This window comes from Centroberyx gerrardi, chromosome 10 (assembly GCF_048128805.1).
Source record: "Centroberyx gerrardi isolate f3 chromosome 10, fCenGer3.hap1.cur.20231027, whole genome shotgun sequence".
In the NCBI taxonomy this organism is placed as follows: Eukaryota; Metazoa; Chordata; class Actinopteri; order Beryciformes; family Berycidae; genus Centroberyx; species Centroberyx gerrardi.
Window position 1 is genome coordinate 25,219,878 of NC_136006.1, and position 11,387 is coordinate 25,231,264.

Genomic DNA, 11,387 nt, shown 5'->3' on the forward strand with positions numbered 1-11,387 from the left:
TTCTCCAAGCCAACACTGGTACAAAACAATCCACAGAGGAGACACTGATGAAGGAAACAGTGGAGCAACACAATGGCAGGATTAGCAGACCCAGAACAATGATACACAACTCTGTTCAGTCTGGTTCCATCTGGTCCAGTCTGCTGTGTCCCCAGTTGTGGTCTCAACCAGCTTCAGTGGACCTGACCCAGTTGGGTTGGGTCGGATTGGGTCACTTCCTCAGTGTGTTGTGAATTTTGGGGATCTGGTTGATCTCCACACAATGAGCGACCGGCCCAGCACCCACCGGCTCCCTGCACTGCCAGGGGGAAGATTACATTCAAAACAGAGCCAGCAGTAGAGATAGCCATCACACTGCCAGCCAGCCCACATTCCCCTGAACCCTCACACTCACACACACACAGTTCAGCGTTAATGCTTGTCCAATTGTCCGGGAGTGGCAATTGGACTCAATGTGGGTGGCACGTATTTCTAAGTAAAAACAAACAAAAAAATGTACAACTACATCAAAGAAACGTCAAAGAAACTAGCCCCCCGATTTTAATTTAGGTGTTATGTTCTCTCTGCGCAACCGTGTGCATTGGTGTATGCGCTTCAACAACTTTCAATATTTCTATTTACCTAACTTACCTAATTTACAATATTTGCAATATTCTGTGTGTTAGGCTTCATGTTTCTGTTTCACAAGTAGAGCTCTTGAATAGCAATAAATGTGTGTAAAAACTTTGAGGAGACGAGTGAGAGAGAAATGGAGAGAAACCAAAGAGAATCAAGAGACAACAAAAAGCAAAGCAGAACAGAGGAATTATTAGGTGGTTGGGAGGAGTACCTTCACAAGAGCCAGGCTCTGTGAGTTAGGTCGTTTGTTAGTTAATTTGTTCTTAGCGCTTTTTGCAGTGTGCAGTGCTTAGGGAAATTACTGCATGCTCTCTTTAGGCACTTATGCAGAGCCCCAAGAGCCCTGCATAAGGAAGATACAGTGGGAGCTCACGCACCAGGCAGTACGGTACAAGTCACAAGCATGGATAGGGTCCTTGCTGCAGCCTGCGGACGTCAGGAAGTAGCTCAGTGATTTTTTAACTGTACTGGCTAAGTCAATGCATGAATTAAATACTTTGTTCAAAGATGCTTTGGTGCCAACAGGTGGCATTTCACTCACTCCGATACTGCATACCCCTCCATCCAAGCACCTATAACGCATTGGATATTAGTTTTCTTACAACCATCAAACCAATTATCCCCATCATGTATCAACTTTCTCATTAACATCCTCACCCATTTGACCTCTCTAGCAATATGGCTGATTCTCTTTGCCACATGTATCCATCACCAGTGTAAACAAGGTACGTACCCTCCCACAATTCACATTCTTAAAGGTCACACACCCCAATTCCACAAGAGAAGGTTGCTGACAGTGACACAGATTTCTAGCAAGCTATGAGTTGCCAGTTACCACACAGGACTTCTCTGATATTGTACAGTAGCCAGTTGTCCAGCACAGGGCTTAACAGGGCTAGCTGGGGCTTACCTATCAGCCATTTGTCCACTACAGGGCTAAAGGGGGTCACCTGGGTTTACACATTATCTGTCTCAATGATGTTTAGGCAATTTGTTTAATATTTTGCTGCCATCTTACATCATTTTTACTATGGACTATAGTTTCAAATGAAGAATTATAGAGCTTTGATATTGAGTTGTTGTAGAGGGTGAAGAGGATGCTGACCTGAAGGACTGATCAGCACAATCTATACTGTTCTGTCAGCCTGTGTTTCTGTGCCTGGCTTTTAGTCTGCTGTCTAGTCTTGTCAAGTCTAGTCTGTTGTCTTTTCAGTCAAACTGGTTGGTTTAATAGTATGCACTCTACATTCAATTGCAGTTCTGGCATTCATAATTGTTAATATGATAGAAAAAAGAATGCATACACTGACAAGGTGCTTACCATAAGCAGTAAAAAAAGATTATAAAGATAACAGATACAATTCTATTCTGTTTAGTTTATCGCTGGTTGTGGTTGTAAAAGTGGTTTCAACAATTTCACATTTGATGTTTTCTGTAAAGTTTTGTTGACCTATTAAATTACAAAAATGGTCACAATGGATACACAAACTGGAAATCGTTTTCCAATTTGGACAAGTACATCTGCAGGAAAAGTGAAAATTTGATTACGAGCTTTCCTTTGAACAAGTGGCTGACAAAGTTGATATCAACCCCTGCTTCTATCCTAAACTCAAGTCCTAACCCTAAACTAGCCCCTTGTAGAAGTGAGGACCAGCCAAAATGTCCTCAGTCTGAAGGTCTAAAACTCAAACTGGTTCTGACAAGGATAGAAGAGACATGCATGTGGAAATCCACAGCACTTAGTGCATACAGCCACAGCAGAACGGCTGCTCTCAGATGAGCTGCATTTTGCCGAGACTAAGAAACAGCTGGCCACTGACTGATGAGGCTGATATATGGTATAAAGTCTTTAGCTCATTAGCTCCGTCCATAGGGTTAATGTCAGAGTGTCTGTCTATACTATACACACACCAACCCCCTTTTCTAATCACACCGTTTCTCCATTAATGGCCTTTAAACCCCAGCAGTCAATCAGCAGAAGCCTGCACACACACAGATATCCCCCATCCTGAATATATTCCATTAATGACTTGTCAGTGCAGACACAGCAAAATACACAAGTGACTTGACACACTCCCTCACTCACTCTCATACACAGTCTACAGAGACCCTGGTGTTTTACAGCCCTGCCTGAGGTGGTGATTTATGAGGGCAGGGTCATCCCACACATGAAGACAACATGGCGTCAGGAACCACAGAGCAGGCCAGAGGAGCTATACAACCACTGATGTGGCACACTGCCTGCCCAGCCACAGCACGCTCGTAAATGCATTCCTACCAGACAAAGAACGAATCAGCTATTATGAGAGGGACTGGCTCCTATGCAATTAGTACACAAAGGAAAAAGGGCCCAATGCATTAGCACTGCCTGCACTAAAAAGTGAATTTAAAGTCTAGGCTTCATGGACAAAAACAATGTCAAACTCCAGAGAGGTCATCGGTAGTTGACCTTTTTTGTTGGCATGTCTTAATCACTCACCTCCTCTTCCAATGCCAAAAGCAGGTATTTTTTGGCTGTGCGTACACTGCACACATGCTTGTTCTCCTTTCTCAAACACTTTCTTCACAAACCTGTAGAACTGTGGTGACTGAGGAGAATAAAAAACTGCACAGTTTGGCTGTAGTCAAATAAAGAGAGGGAAAATCAACTAATAGTTACCTTACCATCTGATCTTACTATCATCAGCCTACACCCCAAAAGACTATAAAAATCTTGACACTTTGCATTCTGCATGAGATAACACATGGGCCAAATGTAGCATTAGAAATCTCTTCAGGAAACAAGCAAGTTAGTGTTGGGCCTGTTCTACAAGCTAAGCTTACTGGAAACGAATCCAAATGACAGAGCTAATTGTGCAGAAAAAGTCCATTGTGCCGAGTGAGAGGAACGGAGAGCAAGGTTTGCAAGCAAAGATGCCAGTATCAGGAAGCCATATGGGCTGTAAATATAACCCAACAAAACAGTGTTCTTTCAGTCAGCAATAATATGCCCTGCAATATGCACTGGTTCAAGTGATGTAGCCTATCATTGAAATGTTGCAGTTATTTGAAACCCTGATCAGGAATAAAATGCACAAGGGAGTTGCAGCGATGAGTAGGCTAATCCTGTAGAAAACTGTCTTGTTACTTGTCTTGTTACATTGCCCTTTTCAGAGGTCAGCTTAAGCCTTTTTGGAAGTCTGGATGACTAGAAATGATAGAAAATCAACAGCCCATGACCATTTACAAGCCCTAGTATATGGCCTATGTTGTCAAGCCTCTATGGGCTGTGTGTCAGAAGGACATGCTGGACATAGACAGCTGCCATCAGAGACATCAGTCATTACATTATCTAACATATCTCAACTAAGTAGACTTGGTCCTACTTGAAAGTATTTTAGGTGACGAAAGATATTTTTAATCGTGATCAGTCTCCAAATTTTAATAAAAATGTGTCTATGATTACATCCGCATTTTGTTTCAATAACACCCTCTTTACCCAGGTGACCTGGCTAGAAAATGCTGGTACGCGTCTTGTGGATACCTGGATAGCTAGATAGCATTCATTTTAAAATAAGATTAATTTGGTCCCACTAATTTGTTATTGTGGTTACCAAGATGCTGTATTTTTACTTAGTATACTTACTTTACTTAGTATAGTCACGTCATGGCTAATAGCAACAGCTTAAATTGCCATTTTGTTTGCCAACTATAACTCAAATGGCATACATTTTCTTTCACGTTTCAAGTAGCAAATTAGACAACCACTTCACACAGCTGATGAAATATTTACATTGCACATAATGGTTTCCTTATTATTTGCGCGGGCAATTTTCCAGCATTATGTATATATTACATAGGAGATTTACCAGGTCTGAACAGGCATTTCTACTAGATGGAAAGGTTGGTCTGAGCAGGGAGAAACCACCTCCTTTTTACTGGCTTGTTGTCTTTAGACAGAATTTCAAACCAGATCAGAACCAGTTTCTTGGTGCACGTGCTCTGTGTAAAGATGTGAGATAAGGCCTTCCTATTGAGAGGGCATATGTTTCCCTTATTAACAGTGAGAAACTGAATCATGCCAGCAGTGGATCTTTAATGTGTTGTTCACAATACATCTTATAAACTGGACAGAAATAAAGTTAGATCAAGTTTTAAAAAGAATTTAGGAAACTCTTAAGGACTAGGCTATCTCAAATCATTAAGCAAATTCCCTCTTTTTATCCTAAGGGTTATCCTTGAAAACCAAAGCAGAATTGGTCCCTGAAGTGGCCTGCCCTATGTGACAGGACTGAAAAAATAACTTCATCTCTTATCTCTTCAGGACTCTTGGAAGCGTAGCCCTTTGGCTAAAAGAGGTCCTAATAAAACTCAACTCACACACAGCCTAACAGTATTATACTAGGTATTGGTACGTCACAACTTTACAAATCAACATTTATATTAAAGCTCAAGTTAAATAAACATGGCTTGCCTGCCAACAATAATGAACAACAATGAAATAGTATAATGTATTAGTTTGTTTTGTAATGACAGTTTACTACTGTCATGCACTAAATCAGAATTTATTCTGAAATACTGAGCGCAAAACAAAGTGATAGGCTATTATAAACACAGACAACTGCCGGCTGCTCCCAAAAAAATCCAGAAGCGTAAAATCTGCATTGTTTCTGGCTGATTATGAATGTTTTTTCCTGCCTTAAAATGGCAATTTTGAGAGACCCCTGTCGCAAGGGCCAGATGACGTAACACAATAAACTACATAGTAGTACCGTCATCAACAGTCCAAGTGACTGTCTGTGTGTGTGTGTGCGTAGCATCAGCTGATGAGCCTGTGTGCTGCTGTCTTTGGGTTTACTTATTTGTAATGTTGCTTTGCTGATCAAGAACGGGAGGGAGATGTTCCATAGCCAGCCCAAGTCCCAGCCATTCATCAGTAGGGAGGCATGGCTTTCAGAAGGCTCTGTCAAGTGCTTGCACCCCTCTGACAGTGCAGGTAAAGCACATTGGGGTAAACTCTGATGCTAATTCACTAAGACAATCTTCTCATTTGCGTCAAGGGCTTTGGTTTCACTCAAATGCTGCGTTTTATCATCAAAGACAATAATCCACCTGATCCCCCATAGATTATACATTCCTTAGAGTCGGCCGTCATGTGATAACAGTGGCCATCCTTCGCTCTCCACCTAAGTGGCCCATGAAGACAGGCAGGCCTGATTTCTTCATTGAAGCAAAAACTACTATCACTAGATCTAGCAGGTCATTGACAATTATTACCTTCTACATCAACAGTCCAATTATCAAAAAGGACAACCTATCTTGGTTTCTCCTACTCACCCGTTTATCATAAATCAGGCATGCTCAACATAATGTAAGCTTAGGCTATTCTAAAAAAATTCAGAAGTCAGGTAAAATAGGCTTAGGTTTATAAGAGTGACTGAAATGCTAGCTACTTTCTGCTGCTAGAAGGTGATTAAAATTCCCCAGTAACCTCAAAATCAGTACTTAAAACTTATTAAGGGGAAGACATTCCATGGGATTTTCCTCTGGTTCATAGAATTAACCACTAGCCCAGGGCAGTGATGGAGAGGGCGGGGGGGTGGGGGGGGGGGGGGGGGATGACCACTTAATAAATCAATAAGCTTTCAGGCAAGGAAGAAGTACTTCTGTGCAATACTTTTCATGTCAACAAGGAAATTGTCGACTCTTCCTCATGAGTTGATCCAAAACTAGAGGGAGTGATTTTTCACCTTGCTTAATTAGGCAGACTGTAAAACACAATTAAATCTTGGTCGTAACGTGTGGTGTCATCTGTGAGATGCGACACGGTTTATTCCATTGCTATTGCTGTTGCACCCACCTGCCTCATTCTGTCTCTCATTAAATGTTCATACAACCTACACCCCGTTTCCTGCTTTGCAACAACAAATGTGCTGAGAGCGTGTACAGCGAGCTGTGTACCCAGCAGAAATTGTGCCCTGTGAAGCAGACAGAGGGGGTTCAGGCAGACAGGGAGGCAGTTTGCTAGGCTAAATGCCGAGTCACTGCAGCCTCTTGATAAAGACAAGAGACGTCACATCCAGCTGAGCCCTGCACTGTGTCCCACTGACAGAGGACAGACAGACTGGGTCAGCCTGGCCACTGTCTGCTAGCTATCTGGGATAACAATAACACACTTTTCTTCCCTCACAGCTGCCACAGCAACCAGTTGAATCGTCCAGCCTCAAACAGACTGAGTGCTGAGCTGCGCTACAAACACCCACTTGGTAGGGAAACATCCCTCAGTAACCTTCTGATCCCTGACTTCTCCCCTACAGAGTGCGCTCACTTGGAAAGGTCACTGTTTGTACTTCTGATTGCAATACAGCAGTATACTGCTCGGGAAGCAGGACGTAAGCAAAGCTCTCAGATCATCACCCTCTCAGAATTTTTCCGATATGCAACTAAGTTACTAAATCACTGCAACAAACACTAAGGCCTTTATTATCAAGTGCATGTGTGAAAGTGCATCAAGACTATAGCTTTTGGTATTTAAGGACAGGTAGAATACTACAACTCAAAAACCTGATATTGTAAGGAAATATTGTTTGCCCTGAGGATCATTGTATACTGTGTTGAAACTATTCAAATCTCAGGAATTCAGCTGCAGCATCCTCTCCCCTCACCACTCAATCAACCAACTGAACATAAACAAAAAGATAAGAAAAAGAGATCTCTTACCCATCCTCCTCTCCATCTACAGTCTTGAGGAGCCCAGCTGATGCGGTTAAGGCACTGGCGGCGGCATTGCCCTCAGCTTCCTGACCCTGGCCAGTGCTTGACCCTGAGCCAGCCTCCCCTCCGGACAGCTTGGGCAGCCCCAACAGGGCTGACTGGTGCTGGAGGAGCAGCCGCTGGGCATCCTCCAGCTGAGTGGTGGTGAAGGTGGGCAGACTAGCATACAGAGCACTGGCCTGGGCAGCGTGGGCCTGGGCCTGGGCACTGCTGAGGTCCTGGGACAAGCTGACACGGGGAAGCTGGTTCTGGGCAACAGACTGGGGGGGCACCCTAACACTATTCCCCCCATTATGGGCTTGGGGCTGGGCCTGGGGGTCACTCTGAGGGTTGGGAGGAGGCACACTTGACGCAGCCACTTGGCTAGGGTGAACTGTACTGGACAGCTGGGTGCCAAGGCCCAGGTTCTGAGCTTGGGTTTGGAGTGACTGCGGCTGCTGCTGTTGGCGATCCAGAGGGACAGGGTGGCTCTGAGGCTGCTGGCCGAGCCCCACTACTCCCATCTGAGCGACCATAGTGGAGGTGGCAGCCTGGAGGGAGGTCGTCTGCTGCGGCTGTGTCTGGAGAAGGACCTGTGACTGCTGCTGCTGTGGGCCTCCTATCATCTGGCATGCTCCATTCCCTGGCCCAGGGGCAGCCGATCCAGCCTGGTGGGACAGAGGCTGAGGTGCAACAGGCTGCGGGAGACCTGGGTGAGGCTGGGTGTACTCAGGAGGCCTGACCTGCACTGGGGCAGCCTGTGGTGTAGCAGGCGGCTGCTGGGGGAGGGACGCATAGCCCATCTGCTGCTGTTGTTGAACCCCCACTAGGCCCTGGGTGGAGCCTGTGGGTTGAGTAGCGACTGCCTGGGCATAGGTGAGCTGCTGCTGGGGCACAACAGCGGTAGGATGCCCTATGGTGGTCTGGTGGCCTGACATGGGAGCAGGCTGATGAATGCTGGTGGGAGCAGAGGGGGCCATGGTGGTCTTCAGGTGTGCATGGGTTAGATCCTGGGGGTGCATGTGAGGTTGGGTATGGGACACTCCCATGCTTAGGCCACTAGGGAGGAGTGCTTGGAAGCCCTGAGGGGGGGAGGCATAATCCTGGGCCTGCTGTGGTATTGATGGTCCCCCAGCCTCTCCACTGCCCACACTCTCTGTGTAATGGCTCAATGTACTGACGGTGCTACTCACAGAACTACCACTGGTGCTCTCCCTCTCTGAAGCCCCAGCAAAGCTCTCAGGCACAAACTGACGCATGCTGGGACATGCAGCTTCAGATGCAGAGGAACTGGGAGCAGAGGCTGGGGTGTCCTTGTCATAGTACTCAGTGCATGTCCATCGCCCCTTCTTGAAGGGCTCAGAGCTGGAGTCCAGCTTCACCACCCTGAAGCGAGAGCTGGTGGTAGCCGTTGCAGGGGCTGGAGCTGGGGCAGGCTGGGGCAGAGTAGAGGGTGCAGGGGCTGTGGCCATGGCTGGGACAGGGGCACCCCCAGGCTGAGACAAAGTAGATCCAATTCTTCCCTGGGTCCCACTGGAGAGTCCCATCACCCCAGAGGCACTGGCAGCAGCGGCAGCAGCGGCAGCAGCAGCACTCATAGTGATGCTGGAGTTGATGGTTTGGTGTTGCTGGATCATGTTAACATTAGGGTTGGTAATGAGGTTGCCCCCGATTGCAACAGTACCACCTCCGCTCCCCCGACTGCTGTTTATCACACTGGGAGGGAAGCCACCACTGCCACTGCTAGCACTGGTGCTGATCCCCCCCCTCACAGGCACGTTGGCAGAGCTCAACATATTCACATTACTAACATTGCTGGTCTGGGGATTAACTATGCTAACGGTAGTGCCCGTGGCAGAGCTGTGCATTCCAGGGACAGATCCTGGGGCCACGGCCCCCACAGGCTGAGCAACAATACTTGGAGGCCCAGCTGGGGCAACATTCTCTTGGGGGACCCCCATATTAGAAGGCATTTTCTGGGTGACACAAGGTAAAGCTCCAGAAATTAGGGCAGATGGGGCACCCCCAGGCCCAGAGGAGACAGGGTGAACCTGGGCTTGGTGAGGATGATGATGTGCCGGATGATGATGTTGATGGTGGTGGTGGTGGTGGTGGTGCACAGTCCCATTCACCATGGTCCCTCCATGCTGGGGAGCCTGATTAAGGGAGTGGAGGTGCGAGGGCTGATTAGGGGAGATAGCTCCAGGGGTCTCTGCCTCATGGAAGTTATTCAGCGTCTCCTCAGAAGAGCTTCTCTCTGCTCCTGCGATGTCATTGGCTCTGGAGAGGGACACATCCAGGATTTCTGAGGAAGACAGGTCCTCTGTGTGGGATTCATCCAGGTCATCATAGCTCTCTGTGTCCTCTGCAATACTGTTGTTGGTGCTCACAGATATCTGTGCTGGAGTCACACTAGTAATCTGGAAGCCACTCTTCTTTTTCATCTGAGCTCCTGTCGACTGTGTGGGCTGGGGATGGGAGTGCAGATTCAGGCTGTGGGGAGGAGGATGCTGGGGACCTGGGGAGGACGAACCGGCCGGAGGTTGGGGTTGAATCAACAGGGAGGTTTGATAATCATCGACCGGGACGTGGCTGTTATTGACCACCGAGTTTGCCGGTGTTGACAACGTGGAACCACTCCCGCTGCCCGTGTTGCTACCCCTTCTAGGAAAGACTGCCGGGTGCGCCATCTTTCTAACACTGCCAGAGTCTCCTGCAGGGTCCGGATGATGCATTTTGAGAGAATCCGGGGGGTAGTTGGTCTCTGACAGTAGTATCCAGTAACGTTGCAGTTCGTTAACGCCGCCGTTTTGACAAAGCTACGGTCAACAGACAACACGACTCAAAAATAAATATTTGAACCAAGTATTGGATGGCTCTCCTCAGATATAAAGCAAAGTTGTGCCGCTATTTCCACCCTTCCTCAGACGGTTAAATGTTCTCCGGTGACAGTTGGCGAGGCAGAGGAAGCTAGTGGCCGCTAGCGTAGCGAGCTAACGTCAGCTGATGAGCTTGCCAGTTGTAGTTAGCTGGCTAGCTACCTGTGTTAGCTGTTTGCGCCTTTGTTACACACAAGCTAACATTTCATGGTTAGTGTAATAAGATGTTATACTGAAATAATCACTCGTCCTTTAAGCAGAATTACTGTGCAGTGTATATTAAATGCTAGCCTGACAGAAAAGTAACGTCAGCTAGCTAGCTGCCACAGTCTCCATCACCGGCTAGCTAAACACAGACTATGGTGAGTCGCATTAGCTGCTGAATTTGCTCAAAGGGAATAAAACGAAAACAAGCAACCTTTTATCCGGTGCACGGTGATGCCAAAAAGTATACGTTCACAGAACAGTCGCGTAAAAAGGCTTAATCCATTCCGTCGAGTCTTCGTTTTTAGTCCAATCTTTGCTGTATCACTCCTCCCCAGCGGTAGCGTTTATCCTGTGTCGGTACGCCTCCTGCACCGCTGCTGTCGGTCTGTGACGAGACTGGAGGGGAGGAGTGCTCGGTAATATGGCGACCGCGCATGGTCCCTGCCGGCCGAGCAGCCAGACATAAAGCAGTCTGGGAGCAGCGGGGGGAGCGGCGGCGAGGCGGCGAACACGAACACAGCTTCGCGAAATGTTCCGGAAATTGCCGAGGGAAAGGGCAGCAGGACTCCTATTGGAAACAGGGTTTTGGGAAATGTTCGGGAAATTACCAAGAGAGAAGTAGCCTATTTTTTTCTATTAAACACAAGCACATACAAAAGAAGACCGGGAATATTCTACATTTCACGAAATGCACAGAGCAAAGAGTATGGAATACGATATAGGGTACAACAAACTAGCGCACGGAGAAGTATAGAAATCATGAATAAAAACACTAGGCAGTAACATGAAAACGGTACTGGATGGAAAATAAATGTGTTAAAAAGTAAAGACTGGGGCATGGACATTCTTATTTTTCATCATTTTGTGCCAAGGGAAAGGAGTATCAACTGATCAACTAATATCACTTTTGGACTTGCTTACTCCCATGTTAGTTGTATAATTATTGTCTCA

The 11,387-nt window shown here is 46.7% G+C and overlaps 1 protein-coding gene across 1 annotated transcript; it reads right to left on the minus strand.

The window, feature by feature from the left end:
• Positions 1-219: 219 nt before the first annotated feature.
• LOC144539837 (TSC22 domain family protein 1-like) lies at positions 220-10,220 on the minus strand. Its single transcript, XM_078285931.1, has 2 exons — positions 7,318-10,220; positions 220-298 (listed from the first exon to the last, which is right to left on the minus strand). Exons 1-2 carry the CDS (start codon positions 10,083-10,085, stop codon positions 220-222), a joined length of 2,847 nt encoding a protein of 948 aa, XP_078142057.1. The 5' UTR covers positions 10,086-10,220.
• Between the last annotated feature and the right edge of the window lie 1,167 nt (positions 10,221-11,387).